At 36.2% G+C, this 27,998-nt stretch overlaps 1 protein-coding gene across 1 annotated transcript; it reads right to left on the reverse strand.

Annotated features, from left to right (window-relative positions):
- Window positions 1-3,260: 3,260 nt before the first annotated feature.
- Window positions 3,261-26,064, reverse strand: LOC139974042 (transcription factor 23-like). Its single transcript, XM_071980957.1, has 2 exons — window positions 23,947-26,064; window positions 3,261-5,245 (listed from the first exon to the last, which is right to left on the reverse strand). Exons 1-2 carry the CDS (start codon window positions 24,520-24,522, stop codon window positions 5,150-5,152), a joined length of 672 nt encoding a protein of 223 aa, XP_071837058.1. The 5' UTR covers window positions 24,523-26,064; the 3' UTR covers window positions 3,261-5,149.
- Window positions 26,065-27,998: the final 1,934 nt, after the last annotated feature.

Here is a 27,998-nt window from a genome sequence, read left to right on the forward strand (position 1 = left end):
CCCCCCCCACACACACACACACACACACACAAATGCAAAATAACACCTCGCCAAAGCATATGTTCATATGAATGACAGGTGAAGAGAAAATGACATTTGAAAATAACGTCAGCTCCAAAACAGTTTGTGACGTCACTGATTCGCTCTGCCTTAATTTACCAAAACGGACGACATTCCCCATAGCAAGACTACGCAGATGCCTATTTGCCAAACTTAAAGGCGTCGAAATATGACTTCAAAACCACGCCGAAGGAGATTTGCGCCATTCCAAATTCCTTACACCGATTAAAACTGGTATTGTTTCGATCTACCGTACTCTTTATGCCGAAAGTTGACATACTCACAGAATAGGAGGAAATAACTTGAAGTAAAGATGTGTAAGCCTCTCTCAAACCTATTGTTTACTTACTGGCTTTTATTAGCACCGATAATTCTCTTTATTTAGTTAATTATACTTCACTGGACTTCTCGAACGCTCCAGTTGTAAGTCAGTACACTGTATATTTAGTATACCTACAGCTATGCAAGTAACTGGTCTGAAATATTGTTACACTAGGGATAAGAACGTGTTTTGGGAACATGGCCCAGTGACAGAGGCGAGGCCATAGAAATATTTTGGACATCCGGACAAAGTGACTCCGTGACATTACAACCATGTTGGTACTGTTTTAATTTTGGCGGCTTGGTGGTAAGTTTCAAATTTCATTTTCTGTTAATCAGATTCGTATATGCTTTCGTGAGGTGTTTTATTGTATTTTACGGTTTATTTACCATTAATATGACAAACCTCTTGAATATTCTTTAAATGTTTTCAGTGTCAACACTACTTACATTCTAACTGGAACACCTGAAAGCCAAAAAACAAATTATCAGGGTTTCTTTCCCAATAGGCCTATGTCAATATTACGAGAGATTTAGTAAACTTCTTATTTAATAATGACGATCTTATTATATGAGAGTCATGCATTCTTGTTAGTCTCATCTAGTACGTCACATTGCGCATGCTCAGTTCTATCGTGAATCGACCTTACTACTTAATCACATCTGCGTTATAGATAACGTAAACATTAGATTCATTAGTCGTTTGAGAAGTTATCCGGTTCTTCTATGTAAAAACAAATGACGTCATACTGCGGAACGATCAATCACGTTGCAATATCATTGCATAAAACATAATATGCCTCTTCTGGTTTACCTCTGATTTTGAGGTGTCCGATTAGAGTCGAAAACCACACTTTTCTGTCGGCGAGGAGAAAAAACGGGAAGTGACGAGTTGGGGAATTGGAGTTGGACAGGGGCTTTATCTAGGTGAATTATTGGCGCCCTGGCACTCTTACTTGTAACCACATCCCCACCCCGCCCCTCCTCTTTATCTCCTTCTGCCCCTTAATCACCAAAGTTGAACTTTCGCACTGCAACGTTGTCATATACGCAGGCTATAGTGGGTGTAATATATTCGAACATGTATGAAAGTGAGCATATTATAATGCACGGTACAGAGAGGTTAATACAAGGGGCCATGAACCGGTCAACTCTGTACCCCTATACCGTCATTGGAGCTACGAGATATTAATTCATTGTTATACCTCTATCAAGTAATGACAGACTGAATTGATTTGACTCCATCTCAGGGTAGTGTTTTCTGTCAAAAAGACCAAAATGGCAACCGACGGATTTGTAATAGGTGTGAGAATCAAAGGAACCTTTTTCAGTTGCCAGGGGTTCTAATTCCCAATTCTATACCTCACGGCGATAAAACAAGACCCCGAAGAAAACGCAAAAGCAATAGTATATACTCATGGGTTCAGGTGAGACTTGGACATCCCAGTTAAATTTAATCTCTTTCTTGTAAGAATATTTCGAATCGATCTAGCTACTCATATTCGAGGTAGAGTTTTAGCATGTCATTTCTGATTAGTGGTAGAGGAACTTACTAGATGAAAGCATAAGTCAGCCGGTAGGTAACCACGAGCTCTCTTGGGGCCTAGCCTAAATACAACCCGCCGTGCGGGATTCCTTGTTAGCCTAAGGGGAGAACAAGATTTTATGTAAACTATAAGCCATGATACATATATATATACATACATATATAGATGTTATACCCGTACTAAGTTATAGTGTACGTATAGAAATACCATGGCAGTCAGTGTATATATGGTAAGGCTTTCCTGTTTTGTGTTTTGCCCTTCATAAGCCGCCTTTATATGAGTCAGAAGCTAGCGATCAACTGGCTTGTTTACTATTCAAAGATGAAATCGAAAATCCGATGGAAAGTCAATATTTTGACCGTAGAAGAGATGGCAAGATATACCGACTAGCTGTTGACAGCACAAACTTCCATTCAAATACTATGGCAAGCCATCTAGGCCATTATTGCCTGTGTTGTCGAAACAACCAATCAAAGGGTGCATGGTTCTCAGTAATGTTAATGCGTAACTAATTTTATGATCAATGTTTCTTTACATTATGAATTATCACAATTCAAATGTTTTGCATAGCATATAATTTGATTCATAACGTTTATATTGTTGAATATCGAATTAAAAATATCATTTCCCAAAACGGTTAAAATCGATACGAAAAGTCTAACATATAACGTAGTAATACATTCTCAAACTTTACAGTAAATTTCAAAGGAGTTTTGCTTTTCTGTTAATTAAGTAAGATTTCATAGATTTTTTTGGGCAGCTATGAATCCATAACCCCTTTTTGGCGGAATGTTTGCAAACGTCCGTGAAGTTTGTTGGACTAAAATGAGATGAAATTAAAACATTGATACGAATTCTGTATTTAATGTTCCTCAGCACTTCATGCAATAACAAACACGGTTGCTAAGAGACAGATTGTCCGTCTGATTCTCATCTGTAGTAAAGTGAACATTAGATGTACCAGCTGTAGTAAAATGGTATATAATTATCGAGAAGTCGTTATAAGTAAAGTGAGGCTTTAAGTCATGAGAAACCCTTTGATTCGGTTACCCGACGTTTGTGTGGGACTGTGAGGGTGGGTGGGACTGTGGGCCGGTCTGGATGGGGTGGGGGTGTCGGCGGTTCTTCCCAGTTCATGAAACAAATCTGCAATACAACAAATCTTTTCAGTCGATTGTTAACCCAGAGTGAAGCGTAAGCCTACTTAGTTTTCTTCATCAGACTTGCACCCAAACGTGTTTATATAGCAGCTGAAAAGCATTTTCTTCAATATTTTGCATATTATACTCTATGGCTGAAAGAATGATACTGAGGAATGCCTCAAACACATAATCTGTTTTCAAAACTTTTAATTCACCAAAACAAAAATCACTAAGAATTCAAAGGATGAAATTACACACTTTTTAACCTCAGAGGATTTTTAAAGACAAAACAATACATTACATAAACGTGTGGGACACAAACTTTTTTATGCATTGAACTAAAAATGTGTACACATAACCAGATGGTTGTATACACATGGCCCTCTTATAGTTGTTGGGTGCTACCCAATAATATGTGAATATTGTATATGACTTTTAAAATTTCTTGGTTTGGGGGACCTCAACTTTCACTTTTATCATCTTTGACTACCCTTGAGTCACTAATGCCTGTGGCCTGGGAATGTGATCTACCGGACGGAGCTATCGCTCTCCCCCTTTGAGAATCTTTTTTAAGATCATGGGTGCCTAGTTGCAAAATATTATTACATTTTTGTATTAGTTTGAAGTAATTTATATATGTTCAAGATTCCCCCCTTTTTTTCCTACAAAATATTGACAATTATTTTCTACCAAATTTTGTATGCAACCCTCTAATCTTTTTGGAGGCCGCCTTCAAAACGCGCCACCACATGAAATACCAAGGCTGGGGTCAGAGTGGCACAACCAAATGGAAAAATCTACCTTTGACAAATTTAATAACAGTCCCCTATAAGCCAATCTACCATCCAACCAGCGCTTTCAAGTTCATACCACAAGATTTTAAGATAAACAATAATAAGGCTGAATTATATATCAATAAACTGAAATTTTACGTATCAATGTGAAACATAAACCTTCCCAAATTATATCATATATATAGTAACCTACGAAATATCTTCATTTAAGATCATCATAATCCTACAAGATATATGCCAAAATAAAACCAGAATTATTTCAAAACGAATAATCATGATTTCTTCTCATGGGGCGTCTCCTTTAACAATGTAAAACAGTAGAAAAACATGAAAGCAAACTGAGTTCGCCATAAACACGGATAATTTGTTATCTATTATTTTAAGAAGCTTCATTTTTTTTACTTCTTCAAACTGGAGACTGTTGTCTGCTTCCACTTGTTAAGAAAACTAATAAACAGCGACCTATCTGTTATGTGAGGGGTGTACTGGACACATAAAGATATAATTCTCAAACATAAAACTTGTACGTAGAAATATTTGACTTATATTTAATGGAATCGAAAGATAAAAAGAAATATGTATCTATCTTCTTCTTTTAATGTTTTCTAAGGCGCTTGTGGCGTATTTCTTCTTCTCATTTTTTATCGTAAACACTTAAATTATATTATTCAGTTTATATATGCAGTTTCCCCCTCTTGTGTTTTCGCTGAACTTGATTCGGTTCCGTACAAAGCACGGCCTTTATATATATATATGTATGTATATATATATATATATATATAGATAGATATATATATGTTGTCTAGGTATTGCCAATGGTTCGTTTGTAGCCTACCATGGAGTTGATATTGGAACATTATTTCACCCTATATACGTCTCTACTATGTTCTAAATAATACAAAATTGTGCTCTATTAATAGTTGTTTAGATTCCTTTATACCCTTTTCCTTTGTTCTACAAAAGTCGCTTCGAATCCGTTTTAGAAACTTTCCCTCGTTCTCATGCAGCACCATGGATATATTCTATTGGTTGTTGTGAGATTCCGGTTCGGTATATACAGGACGGTAAAGGTACATGCAACCAGCTCCGCCGTCAAACGGTGTCTAGACGAAAAGTGAGGATGGAGAAAAACGGTGTCCACTTAAAACGGTATCTCTTACCGCGGTATACCGTCACTTCCATTATTGAAGTACTTTCGACGAATGTGGAAGAATAGACATATGGTGTTCATTCAGAACCGATGCGGTTAACCAATGTACGACCGGTTCCAAGGTTAAAAATGTTTTCAGACAGATGTTGAAGACGGAGACACCTTATCCAATGTGGACGGTACCGGTATACCGCCAGCACCAGCGTAAAGCCGCGATCTCATGGGCCACTTCTATATAAAAGAAATAAGAAAGAAATGAAAGAAATAACATTAAAAACTTTCAATAACTAAAAGTTAAGCATTAAAATTCATTGGAATGAAACATTAACTTACGATGATATATTTTACTTAGGGGCGACATTGTAAACATTACAGTAAAGACAGGTTCGATTTATTTTGAACCTGAATCGACTTTATAGATTATTTTATGTTTTTCCTGAATAAAGACTATAAGGTACTTTCACAGGTGAGCAATTATTTGTGGTAAATTAAAGAACTTGTAAACAAAAACATTAAATACGTCAACAAACATGACCATAACAATATACATATATATATATATATATATATATATATATATTTATATATATATAGTATTTTAAAAATATTAATTAAACAACTTGAATATATTTCGAACTATAATGCTACAAATATAAAATAAAAAAGAAGTTGGGCCCGGACGTAGGGGAGGGGGGTGGGGGTTCTCTCCGACGCGATCATCTTTGTGCCTATATACTGGTGTTTGCATTATCGGTTTCTGCACCTTTCGGAATCTTACGGATTGTTGTACTTATTGCGGGTTCGGGATTGTTCTATATCTATAGCGTGGCTGCCGAACTATATCTCCTTCAATTTAATATAATTTTAAGAGACGTTTGGGTTATTATAAACTGGCGATGGTTTCACTCTAACCGTGCGAATTCCCGCTAGTGATACTCAAACCACCCGCACAGTAACGCAAGCAATGGATAAAAGATTAATTTCGACAGTTGGGGGAATGTTGCCTTTTTGACTCACGTGTGAGGTTCCTTCCTGGAAAACAGTTTCTTACTTAAGTGTACACGGAACTATGCCATGTGTAGACATTAAAGTAATTACAGTACGTTACCGATGGTATATTCTTACTGTACTTAACTGAGTGTGTATGCTATAGAGGACAGAGCTAACTTGTATAAAGTAACAAAATTAAGGACGAACGGCATGATATAAACGAATCAGCTCAAACATTGTAAATTAAATATCAATGTAACCTATATGTTTTATTTGACCGATATTTTCTCGTGGAATGGGTACACACATTCTGTGTACAACGCTAACAATCAGGATGTACCTGTTGCCGGTATACCTATGGTCTACTTCAAATAAGATAACAATTAATTAATATAAGACACATTTCTAGCCACGGACTTCAGCAAAACAATAGAAAACTTTGCGTTGATTCTATAGTGAACTGACGTAATGTTCCATGTACTAGAATAGCTGGTCCAGCCACTTTTACTGAGAACTTTCTGATGCTTTAAGGCTCATTTCTATACCAAAAAAAAAAAGTATAGTTGAAATATCTTGCAAAATCAATACAGAAATGCTGTCTCAAGACAGGTTAGGATATTATTCCTGTTCGAGATGCATTTGCAAGGCGGGATAGACGTCTCCATTCACTGCCGGAAACGGTCATTAATATCTTTTATGATGCAATCATTGTGTAACATATGTTTTACAATTTGATGGGTGATATACCAGTTCCGCGAATATATCACAATGACGTCACAGCATCTATAATTATTGGTGGCAGTGTACGGTTCTATTATTTCTTCTTTTAATCAGAGATGCATTTAAAAGAAAAATTACTGCTTGGCTTTTTCACCTGGTCCGGATTCACATTGAAACCCATCGCCCTGGGAATCATTTTCTTCATATAAGTTGAAAAAAGAAGTAAAAGGTTTTTAAAAGAAAGGTTATTGACACGACAGGAACGTAATCGGCCGTCCACAGCGGGAACGCAGCGGAGGGTGGGGAGACTCCCGGTGGGATGGTTCGGCGAAGCTCTACCTGATGGTATGCATAGCGGTTATACTTTGATTTCTAAAAACGTAGTTGCTATTATTGCTGTTACAGATGGCAAAGGCTGCATGGCGTTGCTTTGACAGATCATATAGGCAAGAGCACTTACCCCTACACGCTAAAATAAATACAAGTGAAGAGAAATACATCTTTTCTCCCTGTCGGTAGCATGTAGGCCAGCTTATTTAAGCTAAGGAGTTGCTTTCTTGTCATCGTTCGTAATGACTCTATAAGAATCTAATATGTATGAGTCATATGTCGACGAAAAATATCGCAAAACTAATTTATTCTCTTTTCATAGATATCCCTTCCAGCATTCTTCATAATTGTTTTACTTGAATCTGACGTCATCATATCCTTTGGTGACCAATTATCTTAATGATCAAAAATGGCAAATGCCATTTAAAGATATGAAAAATAAAACAATTTTTTTTAATAATTTTTATTCAAGCTTTATGATCAAACATGGCAAATGCCATTTAAAAAAAAAAATAATAATAATAATAATAATTTTAGAATTTTTATTCAAGCTTTCATACCTATCTGTACAGCAACAACTTCCAGTTCGAGTTGGCAGATCATTTTTTTAAATTCAATTTACAAAATTAAGGTTTGCTTTCTTCCATGTTACTTTTAGTGTTTACGTCGTTAAAAATATTCGTTACACGATATATGTGAGAAAATTTGACTGTAATTCTGCGGACTTATACTCAGTGAATAAATGTTTAACAGGACTCGCGATCAAAGACTTGGATATCTCAACTAATATAGATCTCATGACGTGTATGTCTGGTATCACTATCTCGAGTCCGAGCAAAAATATTGTTTATGATATTCCCTGTCACTATATTCTATTGACGATTGCTTGTTTATAGAACGTTTATAAATGGGTTAACGATCTACAAGGAGCATGCGCAATCAATATCTTGTTTTTGACGCTCCTCGTCGAATCGTCTACGTCATCAGTCAACGATGCGAAGAGACCCTGTCTCCTTTCCGTTTCCAAAAGAGATCAAATTTTTTGTTCTGCCTCATTATTCATTCCTATCTAGGGAGAGATTCTGACAGGGACTATGACCCTGTCAAAAGCCCCCTTCCAATTGTGTAAATAATCATAAATTTATTGGCTCTTTCAAGATGATTTTTCATAGGCTAATGACTTTTTAATTTTCGAAAACTTTCAACACTCAAACTCGAGATAGCTATTTATGAGAGAGTGATATTTATCTGATGGGCGTGGCCAATTAATCTAAAACACGATGACGTTAAACAATAAGCCTTGACACTCATCACTGTATCGTTGTAGGACACCTTTATATTCCTTCGGCAAAGAATTTAGATTTTTGAAGCGATTTCTTCTCTTAGTCTAATACTGTTGATATTCCACATTTTACTTACTACAATTTACTTTACTCAAGTAAATTATCGGTGTCTTTTTTATTCTCCCAGGGCCTTTATTTTGTCTTGTTAGACGATAAACAAATTACCTCAAATTTCTCCCACTGGGTTAAATAATTTCAACTTGTACTTACATCGAAATTTACAGGTTTGGTTAAGATTGACACCAAAGGATTGCGGTAATAATCCATGCATACACGGAAATAACTTCCGAGAAACTTAGTCTCAAAGTTCGTCATTACCACCCCCCCCCCCCCCTTTTTAAAACTTCTAGGGAACAACAATTAACATTAACAGTGTGATAAGTTTTGTGGCCAATGTTGATGGCCTTTAAATATCGAGATTTTTTTTTCTCATCTTCAACTTCTATCTCTCTTTGAAATTTACATATAGCCACAATCAAAGCCGATAGTCAATTTCTCTTAGGCTACTGCCAAATTAAGAGACCAGACTTGTGCAAATATTCAGGCCTTTCCTTTAAATGTCTCTAAAGTTTGAAGCAGAGTCTCTAGAGAGAGAGTTGGGCCAACTTGGGAAGCGTTTTTCTCAATCGTCGAAAAGTTATTACCCATGTTATGTTAGGCTCTCATGACTGATTTTTATGCGTAGTGTTGAATGTATATATGTGTACACATTTTATGCTGTAAAACTATAGTATTAGAAAATCAAACGTAGTTGCTTCTAAAGGTACATGCCCAGCGAAAGTTAAGTCTATCAGCAAAGTACAGTTCTGTTAAATAAGTTCGGAACTTTTCACAGTGACATATGTTAACAGCGACCTCTACAGTTAGATAAACTCTGGACTTTCTTTGACAATTTGTGTCAGTGCGTGTTGCTAGAAGGGATTCGAAGCATTGACCTTAAACACATATCTGCTACACAAATTTTGCTATTCAACACTGTACCTTTGTTTGAGGGGAAGGGTGGGGGGGGGGTGGGTATCACTGTATGTACAAATTTGGCTTTCTCTTCCTTTGTGAAGGGGGTGAGGTATCACGGTAAATGCATATTAAGCGTTTCTCTTCCCGTGAGTCGATGTTTTTCCTTAGATGCCACGTTACCGTACCTCTTGCAAAATATTACAAGTGAATACGAAAGGTTTTGCTAATGAAAGCTTTCGAATTTTTTTGTGAGGTTGAAACATTGGGGAGGGGTGTGTACCGATTTCTAGGCCCAGGTTGCCCGCCTAAGGGCGTCCTCGGTCGGAGGACTGATCTATTTCTTCCCACCCGGCTGAACGTTTTTGCTCTGACTGACGATGCTTGGAGGCCCCCCCCTCACGCCCCGCCCCCTTGCGCATGCTACAAGCTATAGCTTTGATTACATAATTTGTTCATATTTCTCAGCTAAGGAGGTGCGGGAAGGGTATGGGGGAAGAGGATATGGGAGGTGGCGATGTAAATTTGCTTGATGGTGGGGTCTGAAGTTACTTGTCTGAAGTTAGATTTATATCTGTGTTATTCAAACTTCACTTGCACATAGTTTTAAAGTTATACTGTCCGACTCAAAGTGTAGCTTCCTTTTATCATTTCAGAACATACAATAACGTATGTTAGGCCTATGTGAATAACAAACAAAGTGATTTACTCGAGATATGGGAAATGTGAGCCAATGGAAACCGTATGATTATTTTGTCGAAATGTTGTCTCTCTTTTTCCCCCGTTCGCTATGGTTGTTATTACACCGATCGCTTCCGTAGACATAATCCGTAACGAAACGGTTCAACGATTCTATGTTAGGCAAATAAACTACTTACAAGATTTCGTATTTAGGACAGACTTCGCGTGCAACCAAATGTTTGAAAAGTTTTAGTGATTTATGGTCTTCGAGGAAAAAAAAAAGCCTACATTTTAAAAGACCACCTTGACGGCCCAAAATAACCATAAACAATCAAATGTTGTCTTAATATCTACATGCACCCTTCAAGAGATTTATTAGATTGAAATTCAAACATTTGAAAATATATCAATAATATGCTTTTCAAGTCACAAATGGCGTTCTATAGAAAGTTGAAAGAACTCGGAAAATAATGATTACTGCACTTCAATGAATGCAGACAATAGCGTTGGAAATGAAATCATATTCAAACAAAAACCCATATACATTTTTTTCTATTAAACAAATTATTTGCAATACATACATTTGTAGACAAATACACATTCATATTGAACGTATCGATATGTATTATGTTTTACTGAAAAATTACTGGGTAAATATGAACATATATATATCCAACTGCAACCTGGTTAGATTGAAGTTTTCAAATCATGTTAATTTTACAAGGTTTAGTTCATAAACCTGCATGTATAGAATATATAGCCTGATATGGGCCTATCAAACTTATCTAAGATAATAAAAATAAGTTTGAATCTGAGCAACCTAATTTGTTTTTACCATATCTGAATGTTTTTTTAAAGGTGAAATTGAATTGAATGTAGAGAATAAATTCGATAATATCGTTTCAAAGATACTTGCTTTTCTTATTTGTATTAAATACATGCAAATGCCAATAAGGGAATTTTCAGACAATATACACATTGCTGGTTCAGGGATTTTAATAACACAGTCGGGATATCCAGGTTTTTTTTTACAAAAATCAACGCCAAAGTTGCCTCAAAAAATCACTGGTCGGTGGTATTCCCGTAGCGAGATATTGGGTTGTTGTCATTTTTTCGTGTTTTGTCAATTTTTGAGTCATATATAGTTATTAATTGTAAATTGTTTATTTCATATCACTTCATTGAAATGTACTTATTTTTATTTCGATAACTTTGCATTTTGAATTCCGAATTAAAATGTTCAGCCTGTTCAGTAAGCCATTAGGGCTGTATGTTAAATTAGCAATAAAATTAATAGTTTTGTATCTGCCTGCGACGGAATTGAGCTTAACGTTACATTTAGCCTTATTTTGTTTCAATCTACTATGAAGGATACCCTTTGGAAGTATACATAATTCCATTTTTATATATAGCCTATGACTGAAAATTTCGAAACTTCTCCGCGAATTTGGAAGTCTATAACAGATCAATATTTTCTTCTTCTTCAAAGATGCCGTTTTGGCAACGATTTTTCCTTTGAAACTTTATATCGCTTATGATAAACGTTTATGATATCATGAAAATCAAAGAAAAATCTCTTTCTTTACCGGATGAATTTTAGAATCCTCTCGGCTAATCTAAACATTATTTTTTAAACCCGACACTGGGATCGTGAGCGTAACTAACATTTGGTTACTAGGTGGGACATCACGTACTTCGATTGGGTTGTCAAGTGAGAGAGAAATAGGCTTGCATGTTATAATGAAGTACAAATATTTCCCTTCCTAGATATTAAATATCCAAATTACATTTCTACCTCCGGGGCCAGGCACGCTAAAGTAAATATCGAAAGTGTAAAATAAACATGATATTTTACCAAAAATTTATAGGCAATAGTTAGTATCCTTGGACGGGTTCGAATAGAGCCATCTGGAGCACTGACATCAACTTAAATATTAATTCATATTTTAAATTGAATAATTAACCCATATAGTCTGCGATTTCTTTTTTCTTTCCTTTTTGCAACATGGCAAGTTTGACGTCACAAAAGTTGATTAATCGGAGAGGGTGAAAAGTTACATATATGTTTTTGAAATTAAAGAAAATAAATCTATAAATTTATATTCTTTAAAGCAAAAACTTAGTATCATTTAATATTTGTATTTTAATATTTTATGTTGAACATCATAATACGGAAATAATATTTGTCTACAGTTCTGGACAGATTAAACGTAAAGAAAAGCACATTCAAGCAAGTGATGATATAAGTTTGTACAGTAGCTTAAATTTAGTTTAAGAAGAAGAAATAATAATAATAATAATTTGTGGGATATCTACGAATTGAAATGATCTTTTTCTTCTCTTTTTATTGTCTTAAGTCGGACATTATATACCTTTGGCGATATACTGCAAAGTTTCGGATGAATTTCCATTTTAATTTTCATTGCTTTGGCTATATATTTTTTTATACATCGCGGATATTTGGTTGATCAAAAATTTGCAACTTTATACGGTATAGTTCCTTAGTGGGGGTGTTGTGCATCCATTAAGAATGTTTTTGTAGCTAACTTGAAACCCTGAATAACCCACATCCGCAAAAAGACTTTGATTAACACCGACGCCCCCCGCCCCCCCCGGCCCGGGTCTCACCTGCTTTATTGTTTATTCCAACGCCTTGAGCCTAATATGAATATAACACTATTCTGGGTGTAGACCACCGAAAAAAACTGTTGGTTACCTGCCAGAAACAATAAAATAATAACGGTCCTCCACCCGCCCACCCCCCCCCCCCGACATTAACCATGTCAACCAGTCACTTATATTTGCAAACCTGGAAAATATGTAAAGTATATTAATATGACCCTACCCCACCATCATCACACCACTTTACCGCTCAAACCCACACCACACTTCCCATTTCTCCCAATCTCTGACCATGGAGTTATCCAATAAAAGTTCCCTGGTTCAACTGTGTGGTAATGTTCTTTTCCTAAGCATATATGAAAGATGGCCTGGTGGGCCTTCATTTGTTCAAATTATGACGTAACCGTTTTTGCGAGAAAAAAAAAGAAGACAAGTTTAAGATTAGTGTACATAGATGCCATACAGCTCGGCCGCATGCTTGTACTCTATACAGCGTAGGAACGATCACGTGAGCAGTTGTCCTTCCTTTTTGATTTGGGAGACAAATTTAAAGCTAAAACACTTCTAAGCATCATTTTATATAATAGATGCACACTTTGTACATCGACTTTAAAAAGATGCAAACACTCCCTCCCTCCTTCCTTCCCTTCCCTTCGTCCCTTCCTCCTTCCCCCCCCCACACCTCCCGTCTTTCTCTCATCGGACCGTAAATTTGGAGCGCTTTTTCTAACCAACAAATTTATAGATAATCTTGTATGATTGGTTCATGTAGTTTAATCTTACCAGCTTATATACGGATAACAAACTCTGTCCCGATTTTTATATATATATTAGACTAAAGGTCATGCGCAAACTCTGTCACCATTACTGATCATCTTTAATCCTCTTTTCACAGGATGGCGTAATTTATTTTCCCTATAAGACAGATCAGAGTAATTCACATAAATGGGCGTTACTTGCTTGTCAGACAAAAATTGAACATGATAACCATCTCAAAATAGATCAACCCCGCCCATTTAAGCCGATTACCCTTACTAGTTCTAGAGGACGACGGGGATGGGGGGGGTGGGGGAAGTTGCGATAGTAATGTGTTGCAGTAGACAAGTATCCGCATATACCAATTATTTAACAGGGAAAATGGCGGTGCATAAGAACAGAAAAATAAAACGAAATTAGTGCCCATCTGCGAAGCATGCTTATTTTTGTTTTCCACATTGTACCTTGTTTTGAGCAAAGAATATATTTAACTGAGCTAATTTATATAATGTGCCAAATAATTCAGAAGAGGGGGCCGACGGAACCGGGCCTACCTCCAGGAATTCCGCCCATGCTGTTTTCAGGGATGTATCAAGTTTGCATATCTCAAATGGTCCAATGATTAGACGCCTATATCGTCATGTAAGACTTTCCATATTCCTCAGAAAAGATTTAAAAAAAACGAAAAATTTCTTTCTGTTACTTTTTGTTTAGTTCCTATAGTAACCATTAGTGCTGGACGTGCCACTCATTAGATCGACAAAGTAGAGATATACTTTCGACACTAGCGGCGCCCAAACGTGCCTCTTACCCGTTTAACACCCGCTATCGTTCTTTCAATTCTCCGCTTCCAGGCATTTTATGCTGTTTTGTAAGGTACATTAACAATAATTAGGGTCACATAAAAAAGTTTATAACCATATTGCACGGTCAAAATGTAGAAAGGACTCGTGCTAAAGGTAAATTTTATGAGTGGACTACCTGTGGTCTTAGGCAAGTTTAAGACGGGCATTAAATGGCGGTGTGATAAAGGCATAAAGGAGAAACGGTGTTGACTGATAAGCAATTTTGATTGAAAGAGAAACCATTAGAGGCAGGTATTGTCATTTTATCAATGACGTCTGACAACACTTATTATATAGCTCAAATCTGAGGTATCAGGTTGATAGGACTCTGGGGAATCTCAAGGTATACCACCCATATAATGCTACAACATGTTAGTAAAGAAGGTGTAGGCTCACACAGTTATTCACAATTATAAATGAACTGAAAACATTTTACTAGTTAGAACAAGAAAGGATAAGAAAGTGTTTAAGCTATATATGCGACAATATACCTTAATCGTTGCCATACGAAAGAAAAAGAAGCAGTAGCCTACTAACTACAACACGTTAGGCTCGCGAGCTTCCTTATCATAAAAAATACATATATAATACTAACTAGGATTACGTCACGTTAGTAAAAGGAGGGTAGGTTCATTTAGAATAATTCACTGTCATAGGACATTAATAGTAATACTACTGAGATTTACAGCACGCTAGTAAAAAAAAGGTGTAGGCTCATCTACCTAAATTACCGTAATCAAAGAACTACCGAAGGAAACATGTGAAACATCACCAGAGAAAGTTAATCACTTAATAAATTAGATAGTTGAAACAAGATTATTTCCTTCAAAATAAATCATTATGATATGAAGGTGTATAAATTGCTTTAATTAAACTATACAGACGGTGATAAAACGAGGCGTACAAAGGACTGATCTATAGTCATAAGTCAAAATTATAACCGTTTATTCGTTATTTTCAAAGTCGGTGTACTATAATAATGTTAGCCAGCGAAAAGAAGTCTAAGTATACAGTGAAGTATTGGCAGCAGCCAGTCCGTAATATAATCCTGTCAGCATTACTTTAATGACATTCAATTAATCTCAGACCTATACTTTTTTTTACGGAAATAACTTAATTGGATCATCAACGTGGTGTTTGGGGGTTGGGAGAGGGGATTCTTCCTGTGTTAAAACTTTTCAGTACTTCAGGGTGGAATAAATAAAAGCACGATCTGTCGCAACAAGTAAGCCTCGTTTTAATATTGATTGATGCCCCCCACCCCCACCCCCCTTCCTTCTTTTTAAAAGGAATTCAAGGAATGACATGCTTTCACAAAGTGTAATATATAGGGTATTCGAATCACGCAAGATATTAATTCAAATGTAAACTGAGCACTTGGCCCAGTCCCCGCCTCAATAATACATAATAATACATAAATAATTGAAATGAATGAATATTTAAACTTTAGTTGGTGTTTGATGACTGACTTTAAAACCGTTATCACATTACTATAAACTAACATATTTAGACCTATAGTGTCGCTTCCGCGAACGAAAGAGGTGGCTTATACTTTCCTACTACTTTTGGCGTAATAAAGCAAGATAAATTGAGACAGGTCTATATGAATATCAATACTTCAAGATAGGAAATTATAGTTTTATCTGACGTTGCTTTAGGTTTTGTTAATTAAATTAGTTTATTAACGAACCACAGCTTTTGTTCGTGTTTCTAATAACTGTAAAGAACTAGGTCTTTAGTCTGAAAGAAATTATATGTACACCAAAATTCTCATTGGCATAACAACTTTAAATTAATTTACAAAACAGTCATTTCTTACATTCAAAACGTCTGTCATGTCATTTTGAAACATATAGATTTTTTAGTTTTTCTCACTTTTTTCCATTAATAATTCGAATAAATTTATCAAAACTTACATGATGTTTGAAGTATCAATAATAATTTGAATAATAAATCTCTAACTTTACCCAACAAAGACCCGAAGAACTTTGTGGATACTGAATTGAATCCATGAAATATATTCTACGACAAGAGGAATAGAATAATTCTGGAAATATGAGAAATTAAATGTGTCGTAATAGGCCTATGTGTTTCATTATTTGTTTTTACAATTTTATTATCATTCTCACTAATTCATCTTGACAGTTACGTATTGGTTTATATATAATTAAGGCAATTTCAGTATAAAGAGTATAGAATTATATAAATAGATATAAGTATAACTGTGCATAAACATTGTGATAAAGACTTCGCTAAAGAACATATATATATATATATATATATATATATATATACATGACAGATTATCCTTATCGGCAAATTTATATTTATAAATATTTTTAACAATGGGATACAATTCCACCATTTACTTCCGATAATGACTGTAAATCAATTTGTTTTACAACGATATATGCTAAATAATTTGTGTGTTTGCGTCATGGGGAGGATGTGGGGGGTGGGAGTGGGCGGACGGGATGGTGGTGGGGTTTATTTTCTCTCTCTCAGAATGAAAACGATCGGTCTTTCACAATAATGTATGAAGCATATAAGTTCGAAATCGTACAGTAAAATTGCCAGAATTGTAACCTTAATTTATTTATTCCTGCATTTGGTTCATTAATATTCAAGAATTCCATTTTCTTTTGTGTCTGCTTAAATTTTGTATTTGTATTATTTTGTTGTTGTTGAAAATCTTGCTTTATATAGAAGAAATGTAGACAGCCTCCTGGATTTTTCCCCAATCACCCCCCCCCCCTTACCCTCACTAGGCTTGTGACGTAACGATTACCATGGTGGTCCCGGGGACAAGAATTATATGGTGCACTTAAACCGAGTGAAGCGAAACAACTGACCACCGCATCAGCGTATAATGAGATTCGGATCCCACATCTCCTTGATTGAACCTGTCACTCTCGAACTCAATATACTGTGTACTCCCTTTCAATTTTAGGCGCGGGTTCCTAACCGCCCGGGCTTCTCCCCCACTCAACCCCCGGGCGTTGCGCCGATGCCCCCTCTCTATCAATTTATAATAACGTTTCGTAAGCCGATAACTTCAGAAATTTAACCGTCCCGTTTTGTCGCACTCATTTTATGAAATCTGAGTTTACGGAGAGCCTTATGTTGAATAAGAGGAGTGGGGTGTATTGAGGGACAAGTTTTACAAAAGAGAGGGGATGTGGGCTCGCGAAAAAAGGCTGATCCGCAAAGACGATCCTCGGTTCTTTTTCTTAAAAAAAAAAACTGGAGTTGGCAGGGGGAGGGGAGTGTTGAGATACACTGGTTAATGTCTCGTTGCTTTGATTTTTGTGTGGTCATGTTTACTACCTTCCTAATGTAACATTATTCAACACAAATTCAGTTTATTAGTTTTACTATAGTATCAAATTTATCTTTAAGTCATGCAGGCAAAGTCCGAAACTTTCCGATTAGCCTTTTGCATGTCATTAATACTTTAATGTCAGACATTTCTGGACATCGATATTTTCAAATCAAATGGAACCAATAATTACTCGCTACTTATCACGAGGCCTAAGATATTATTTAGGATTGGGGCTACTGCATCTAAGGGTGGGGATTTTAGGTGACCGCCAACAACTGCGTCCCCTGGTAGGGTGCAAGGGGAGAACCAACCATGGAAGCTACAGCATTGACAGATATTTCGTGTTTTCTTGTAGCGAAATTCAAGGACCAAAGTATATTTCAGGAAGTGGAATTATCTTAAAAGTTCTTTAAAGTGCATCTTCTTCTTTTTATAGCCCTTTGTTTTAGCAAATAAAAGTATGATGGGGGGGTAGCTAACCCCCCCCCCCCCGGCGCCGGATACTCCAACCCTGTGTTCACATGGCGTTTATAGGTTAGTGAATCAGTGAATATAAGACTAACATATCCGCGTTCACTATATATAGACCAGTTTTCATAATCATTGACTTGATAGTATAGGTTACGTTGTTCCTAGTAAACTTTTTCTCAGACTCTGTCAGGTTTATAGGCACAATTTCATCTTCCTCTTGTTGCCATAGGTGACGGTAATAGTCCTGCTACTTACTATAAATGGCAACGTTAAGCCTTTATACCGAAAATTATAAGTAAAGAACTTTTGTAATGAAAATGATACAGGTTACATTTGTTTTTTGAAAGGTAGATTATTTTCTTCAAATAAAATGTTCACATGAAATCGTCAGTTGATTAAGCAAACAAGGCATAACGTATAAATGGTCGCTTTCAGGATTACAAAGATATTACATTATAACAGTATCAGTCGTGATCTGCCACCCCCATCGACCCCCCCCCCCCAATCCATCCCCGGTCCCAATCTACACTCAAGTTAAGGTTTCACCCGGCAAGCCTGTACCGTTTTCGGTTTGGATGTTACGCCACCTGACATAATTTACTTATATCATGTTAATATTAAGTTAATTTTACTTGTAATAATTATAAAGAGGTAAAGACAATAGTCACTTTTGCATTGAGTCTTGCATATGTAAATTAAGCTAGTAGGCATAGCTCTTGTGAAAGTATTGTACCGTATGTGTTTAGCTTTAAAGTTTTTATTTAAATTACCAAATGAAGACAAAGCAATGACATTAAAAAAAAAATAAAACTTTTACAAGACTCTCTCGAATTTGCTGTTTAGCTTACATCGCTTTCTTTAAAAAATCAACAACTAATAATATGCCTTTATGTGTTTCGTTCAATTCTTTACAAGACGACAAACGTATGCGAACCGGAAGAGTTACACGGAAATATATTATGTTATACTTTTAGATCAAAATTGCATTGGAAACGATGTGCTAGTATTTATACCATAACCTTGATATAAAGGGTTGTCAATGAAACGTTTCATTTTAAATATATTTAGTCTTACATCAAATTACAGATACTGCCATTTTTAACGGTTGATTCTAAACCAGTGGGCGGAGGGAGGGGAGTGAGGGCGGATCCAGTGAGGAGCCCCCCCCCCCCACCTGGATCCCCACCCCCGTATGATCTTTTTGTTTCACTAAAGAGTAGAACTCTTCCCATAAAGGCATTCTATATTTTTCTTGTTTTGCACCGCTATATATAAGGCTATATATTAACTGGGTAATAATTTTGGTCTAGTCTGCCGATACTTCTCTCCCGGGCCTTCGACTTGCTTTGACCAATCCATGGACCCGTCACTGAATTAAGTGTGAATTCGAAATGACTTGGTCAGACAAAAAGATAAATGTTATATTGGCTTAATTAAGCGAATCCGTCACGCCTATAGGGTACCTCCAAGTTATACGCAAAGCTTCAACACGGGAGGATATAGGTATATATGACATGTTTATGTTGTGCAGTTGTCATGCAGTATATAAGTATATCGAAGTATCTTTTCGCGTAAAGGGAAAGTATACAAGATATATAAATAAATTAATATAAATAATTAATAATAATAATAAGGGATACTCTCAGACGACACAAGAACAAAACCACGATTTACTTCCGTCCTTAGACTGGATCAAACAACTTTTTATCGCTCTCGATCTGTTGTTTTGACAGCCCCAATCAAATAAGTCTGACAAAGCAATATTTCTATACGGTTGTCAACTAAGCGTATATACAGAGCTATATAATGTCACTTTTCTACCTGCGAACAAGTGCCCTGAGCAACGCAAATATACCACACCGAGCGCTGCATGAGACCCTCTCAATGCGAAGGTCTGTGAAAAAGTGAAGGTTATGATAAAATGTTCGGGACAAACCCCGGTGTTTAGGAGGAGGTGGTTGGCCGGTACCTACGGCGTCAACAAACCCGAGGGGACCCTTCAAGTCACCTCACCAGGACACGGGATTTACCAAGGTTTTTTCTTTGTCCAGTAATTACTGCTAATTGTTTATCGTCTTTTTAAGTTGACTTTTTATTCAGGAGGTTATAAATATTGTTCTTGTTTTGAAGTATGTTTCTGGTAATTATAAAGCAAATCTATAATAGCGATAACATCGCAAAACAGGGTCGGTGTAGATATTATCCGAACATGTCCAGAAGCATAAAAAGAAAATGTACCGTTAATTAGGCCAACCGCATTTCGACATCCATGGAATAGGGCCATGTGTCTGTAGCCTATCTCACAATGAAGTCAGTTAACTGATGTAAATGATTTTAAATCGTTTTCAGAAAGTATCACACGTCGATAGCAGAGTATGACTTAAATATAAGTCGACAATTTTGGTTAATATATATTTTCAAAATAATTCTATAATTTTTCCATTATTTTTATTATTAGACCTATATGGATTTTTTTCTCGAATGGGAGGGTATTTATATTTTAACATTATAAGAGTGAAAGATATGCGACCCTATTCACATAACTGACAAATCGGGTTATATTTTCTAGTCTACGACTATCTTTACAACTTAAGTCTGATTCAATATTCCCCATCAACCAAATTTGGCAAATACCAGACCAGAGGCAATACTTGTATTGGCGTATTTATATATATAATGCAAAATTACGTACTCTTGTACATGTATACTCACACTAAGGGAAATTCTACTTTATTCGTACTCATCCTGTTGTATTATGCTATTCAAGTCTGATAAATACTTTACCACGAATTTATATTATCGAGGTAAATAAGAGACACATACCGTACAGCTAATTATTAAAATTATTAAATTTATAATAATTTCGTAAAATACTGAATGAAAAGACAACGCACATTCCAAAGTAATACTGTTTATCTTCTACAAAACTAGCAAAAACCAAACCGATCATAAATTAGCAAGCTGTTTTAAGTTTGAATAATTAAACAATATTATACATATTCATGAGTAAACTGATAAGCCTCTGCTGTCAATTGATGTGTTTCTCCGGCTTCCTTCCATGCATTCAACATAGAAACCTGTTCGAATGTTACTTTACACACTGTCAGTAATACAAACTCAGCTATATACAAACTCTGACAGACAGACAGACAAACAAACCGACAACCGAAGAAAGGAGATGGGGTGGGGGCGGGGGGGGGGGAAGAGGTGTATAAGCTATATCCTTGACGGTCCATTTAGAGTAGAATACACTCGAACAGCTTGTGGCTGCTCCCTTTAGACAGAGGATTATACAAAGGTAAAGTGTTCTGGAAGGTGAAGCCATCAAAAGGCGCTGGTCCTAAAACGGCCCAACAAAAGCATGGAAAATGACGTCTTCCCAAATAAAGACAGGAAGTTGAATGGGTCTTTTAAGGATGATAAAGGGTTTGCTAAAAGGACAATCGAGTTGTACAGTCGGTATTTCAAAAGTCTAAATAAATGTGAAGACATTAGCGAATAGGCACGAAGTGTCCATAATTGATACCCCGGAGTGTGCTTAAAATGGAGTCACTTTTGTTGCAGTAATACTTATAGCTGTCAAAATTCTCGCAAAGAGTGCTCGTTTTACGTCAGAAATTTCAGCATCCCCGGGTGCAAGCACGAAGCATTTATAATTATAAATTTCAAAATTTGAACTTTTCAACACTACTCACAATTTATAACATTGGTATCACTGGTATGTATACAAAACCGCTTTTTGAAAAGTAGGATATCCAAGTCGGATTATCATATTTAGTATTAGGGCCTAGGTTGTTTCATTTATAAATTTTTACTTTTATGTATATCATTCGCCTTGATGAAGAGTTCATCCTAAATTGAACTTAGTAAACAGACAGGTTTACTTTGGAGAGATTTCTTCTTACTTGATCTAAACTTGCTGAGAAAAGTTACCCATGCAAGAAAGAGCCCGGTTTTACGAAGAACCAAACAATTTGATCCCCTCTCACCCCCCCCCCAGTCCCCTTACACCGAGACTGTATAAAAATGTCATCACATCAGTGTTATACATCAAGTGAAGTGTACATGCAGATACCACACATGGTCTTAGCCAAAAATGCCCGAGAAGTTATATGATCCTCAAAAATATACTTTCTTTTCAAAGTCGATGAAATAAATAGAATCTATAACTCTTTGGATTTTCTTTTTTCATTCACTTTAAGAAATTATCCCGTCACGCAATTCGAGGCTGGAAAATCATCGGTATATATTTACTCGACTCAAACTGACAATGAAGTGATTCATTATGGGAATTATTCATAGGGTAACAATGACAAAGGAACCAGCTTATATCCCTCCGCCCCTGGTACAAAATCACCCTCCTCCCTCGGAGGTCAATATATAAAATATAACATAAAGTGTATGACTCCCTCCCCCCTCCCCTTAGCCACCCCTCTCTCTATCTCTCCTTGACCGATTTCTTCAAGGATCCTTAAGCATACTGCCAGCGATTATTGCAAATAGATAAGTATCTCAATGAGTAACAGCAATTCGATTGAATGGGGTAAACTTGACAAGATTGGCTTCAACATGATATTAAAATTTATAAATAGTTAATCGATAAACTTTTATATTGCCTTTATATCATTTTCAATGTTTAAGTTTACAATGTTGATTTAGTTTGCTTTAATTAGTTAATTAAATCAAACTCGTGTGAAATAATTGTATGCATGATTATACTTCCCACGAAGCTTCAAGTTTTGCTCTGAAGAAACTATAATATTCTTCAAAACTTCTGCTCAACAGACAGAATCATTTTGCAGGTATTTAAACGATTTAATATAGACATGTTTGGTATACAATTATTGCATATGTGTTATATTATCTAATATCATGTATACACAAAGTTAATATGTTTCGTTATATTTTACTTCCCTGATGTTGTTTCTGGACTTCTAAAGAGACTTATAACTCACAGTTATAGCATAGGAAAGGTAACAAAAACGTGTAGGGGTCGGGGAGGGGGGTGGAGGTATTTGTCCTTTCACATTTCTGTATGTATATATATTTGTTGGGAGGGGTAGGCGGTGGGGGAGTAGAAGGAATGTAGGAAAGTATCAGATAAAGTAAATATCATATATAAATATTGCCTTGAAAAAATAACTACAGTTTACCATGAAACAAATGTTAGGTGACCATTAAAATTTGTATCACATCATGGATCATAAATATTTTCTCCATTTAATTGTTTTGGCATAAATCAGTTACCCCTTTAGTCGTTTAACATTCTAAATATTCTAGTAGTAAAGTAGTATGTTTGTTCCGTTTTCAAAAATCAAAATTCAAAATTAATTACAAAACCGCGATAATCGATTGGTTCCGTTATAATACGGTTGCTTATACGACGCGTGATGTGAGGATATAGTGAAGGCAGGACGTCACTGACATGTTTTGATGGTTTATTCATGAGGATGATCCGTCAAAAGATTCAATAAATAAACTACATAAAAACAAACATAGCTAAACTCAGAAATGGAAGGAAAATACAGTAAAATAAATTAGGCAACCAAATGAAACTACCATCTCAAGTGTATACAATTATATATCGATATGAAAATGCTTATCTATATTTTACATTACAAAATTATGTTTATTGTTTATAAATTGTAAATTAATTCTATACCTTTACTTTGATATTATTCAAGCTATCAGGGAAACTCACAGAGAAGAGCAAACTTAAAATATATAGTCCTGAAGTTGGTTACGAGGGGTAATGGTGTGAGATGACAAAGAACGGTATGTAAGCTGATGGGGAACCCGAAAAAAATGTCTGGAACCAAATATAAACTAACGGGGTAAAAAAAACGGAATGCTGATAAAAGTACAACTCAAGAAAAAAGTTAAAGGAAAATAATTTACCTTGACTGGATGAAGCAGTCCATGTGCTTTTAATCTGTGTTGTTTTTCTGATATACTTGAACTGTTCCTATTCATTACGTCACTATCACCACCATCATCCAAAGTTTTCATTAAATGGGAAATGTATGTCGTAGCTAAGACCAGGACGTCTAACTTGGAAAGTTTGGTATCTGGAGGGACAGAAGGAAGAGATCTCTGAAGTTCCAAAAATGCATCTCGCAAAGTCTTTACCCTTGATCTCTCTCTGGCGGCGTTGGCGCCTTCTGGTTCATCCCCACCCGTCAATTGCCCGTTAGATGTGTTCGTTACCTGCGATGAACGAGGCGGGCGACCACGACCCCTCTTAACCGGTCGTGGCCCGTTAGCCTCCTCAGTTGGAATCGTAGATTTTTCCGATTTTCGTTTTCTGCCACGCTTCTTTGGTGTTTTCTCTGCCGTCGTTATCGAGGAATGAGGTTTGGCCTCGATAATATTTGTATCAGAATTGGGAGGTGATATATTTAACGAATCAGCAGCGACGTATCCGAAGGAATTGTCGGCCATTTTGGAATTGTTTGAGAGAACTTTGCTAAACATTAAAGACTACCCCTCCTTTATTCTTTTGTTTTTTGGTCACATACGATAATCCTATCTGGAAAGACGAACGGCAAACATATAGCTCAGAGAGAATCCGTGGTATTGATCACAAAAATCATTTCATATTAATTTTATCAATAAAAAATGGCCTCTAATTTTCACAAATATGTTGCACAATTTCTGGGCATATTAAGCTGAAAATTGTGTCAAAATATGGGTATGTATGATCCTTATTGAAAACAGTCTTTATGCGCTGGCTATACAATCATGTTGCAATCACAAATTCCATTTACAAATACATCTTTGTTTATTTATTAAAATCACCAAGATAACCAAACTTCGGATGAAAAACAAGAAATGTCCAATGCTTAGCCCCTTAACCAAATAATTATACGGTATTCCCTCCGTTACACTTCATGTCCATCTGTCGTCATACCTTGAAGACAAGCCTTAATTCTTATAGTTTTGACATACCAATACCCTTCTCAGAAAGTCGTAGACAATTCGTGACACGTTTTACTTCTTAACTTTGTATGACGTGAAAGTTCCCAGTTTAAATATACGACAGGTCGTAAAAGGGACCTTCATGGTCTAATGAAACGGAGAAATATGTGTTCGAGATGGTGCGAGACAGAAAATAGTGACTAATGTAGGCGCAATCCTTCAAGTATCTATGCCGTGTCAACCGGTTTAGATATTCTGGGACGATGCGGGGAAGTCAATGGTAATTTGGTGTAAGAGTAACAATAACTATACCCAATATTGATGGATATTTAAATTATATATGCCAAATCAAAATTGTCCAGCTTGATTCATTTTTTTTTATCTAATTCAAAATAAAATAAATCACATTTTTGTAGTATACCTGCATGCCTTTCAAAATCCTTTTTTATTTAATAAAAAAGCGTCCAGTTCAGTTATCCAATTACCCGTAAAAGTTGTTAATTAAATAATGTGGGAAATTGCAATAAATAGCCCAAAAATCACGTCAACTTCATAAAATGATCCAAAACAGAATATTTCAGGAACAGAAACACTCCAAATTCCGTGTCTAGAGTCGACGTAAAAATGCTTCTTCTTTTTCTTTTCAAAATATAAAAATAACCATCGTTCCTCAAGCAAAATTAATGGCAATAATTTCTTCCGATAATTTTGTTGCGAAGAAAAACACTCTTTAAGCGGTCATTGTTACTGCAGTGTGGTACTCAAAACTGAACAAGAAAGGTTAATGCTTGTTGCAATTCTTGAGGCGCTAAGTTATGTGTCACCACACAAGACGGACCCACAGTGATCCCAGCACGCCACTCTCTTCTGTAATATCGCGACTAGCTGCCGTCTTTAACGTTTATGTGGTATTACGTTTTACTTGGTCCTATTTGGCCTGTACGGAAAATCCAATGCTGATTTTCTTTAGATAGCATGTAGTAATTTAGTCTCTATTTTAGTTACAATTTGAAGGTTTAAACTTGCAAGCATCCCTACCAAATTTGTGGTGGAAATGTGAGCGGGATTTTTTTAATATTTTTTGGTCTGTAATAAGATCAAAGTTTAAATGGATGATTATACTTAAGTAGATATATTTCATACAGTCATATACGCACTTATACGTAGTAGTCCATGATAGTGTTTTCTGTAGTAGTGAATCGATCAAGTCAATTCTGCGCATGCCCTGTAAAGTTTTACCGACCAATCCGAAGAACAGGAGCGTTACAAGAGAAAGAGTTAATGACAAGAAAGGACATTCCCTTCACAGACAATTTCCTCCGAAATTGGGGTTCGTCAATGATTGATTAGGGTGATGGATTGCTTGATTGATTGATTTATCGATTCCCTGTTATCAACACGTCACTGAATATAGAACAGAACAGGGGTAAGAGAAGAGGGGAACTTAACGAATAGATTCCTCGCATGGAGGTATTGCTTCCGTCAGAACTTGGGGTTGCACGTAAAGTGTATTTATATTCTGTCATGCACCGTGAAGTGGTACACGCGTTCTTTATTAATTTATTAATGATATTAATTTTAGCGTGGTTAATTTTTAGTATAAATATTCATAAATTCTTTTCTCGATGATTCTGATCTATGAAAATTGTGCCAAGACGCTGCAAAAAGTTAATTTAATTAGAGAGTCACTTTGCAATAAGATCACGTGTATTTTTGTGAATGCTGATATGTATATTGTAAAGGCGTACCGTGCATATTCAGGACCACGCCTTGACCACTGGTTTGATGTAATGAGACTTCACTAGGGGTTGACAATGTGGTCAGATTTGCGATGATGACGTCATATGTGTTTTTCGTGCTAAGGTTCCAACTTAAGTAACTTTTTCTTCAAAAATAAAAAGCAATTTTAACATTTTGAATGGTATCTTGTAAGCTAAAGATATAAAGCCAGTTTGGTTACTGGTTTTGAGACTGCTCCCTGTGGTGGCAACACGTCCACATGGAAACCAGTTCCCCCTCCCCCAGGGGGGGGGCTTGTGGGACCTGGACTTCATTTTAATTCTTATTTCAATCAGTACTATCGACAATTATCCGCCAAAAAGTTTTCAGTGTCGTCGAACATTGTCATCAGTTCTATTCTTGTGTCAACAGCCTTCGTTGATATTTTAGTTTTCTTTCTATATTAGATATTAGTGTTTGCATTATTGTTGTGCGTCAATGAAAAATTAAGGCATAAATGTTAAATAGTTCGGAAGTGAAATTTCTTCAAACTAGGTTGATATTTATGCTCTGTTTTCAAGTTGTTTTATGATGCAGATCAATCGCGGATCCAGAGAGAGGCCGAGGGGTGACCGAGGGGTGACCGAGGGGTGACCGAGCCGCCTCTTCTGAAACTTTCTTGGAACTTGAAAGAAGCTGCAAACACATTTATAACTTCTGAATTTTTAAAATGATAAGACATGAATTTTGCAGAAAAGTTAGAAAAAATTTCTCGCTTTTCAACTAATTTTTAACAATTGGTTTTTTTTTTGTATCTGATCTCAGACATGCTTTGGGCGTTAGATACGTTTAGGAATCCCTAACGCCTCAGAGATATCACAAAAAAATCTGAGAAAAAATGATATTATTTGCCTTGACATTGGTACAATTAATTTTTTCCTTATACAAAAAAAATGTAATTAACACAGTTGGCCCCAGTATTTATGACGGCAAAGTCACAACCAGGTGCCTGAGAAAACCATTTTCACTTCTTTTTGGACCCCTCCGGGTACTCGGTTACGTCTCGCACCCCTGTTGGGTCCCCGGGAACGCGTCGAAGCCACGATAGTCTGCCGTCTATACCGAACAGTACCGCTACGGGCGACGCGTCTGCATCGATGACTGGTGACTCATATTTTAGCTTAGGCGATTTATTAATCAGTTTAACAGTATGTTAGTAAAGAGGCGGCGTGCACGTGAAATAACAGGCAGCTGGGCAAACCCTCTATGAAACTGCTTGTACTTTTCTTGGAGACACTTGATACGAGCAGACG

This window comes from Apostichopus japonicus, chromosome 9, assembly GCF_037975245.1.
Source record: "Apostichopus japonicus isolate 1M-3 chromosome 9, ASM3797524v1, whole genome shotgun sequence".
Lineage (NCBI taxonomy): Eukaryota > Metazoa > Echinodermata > Holothuroidea > Aspidochirotida > Stichopodidae > Apostichopus > Apostichopus japonicus.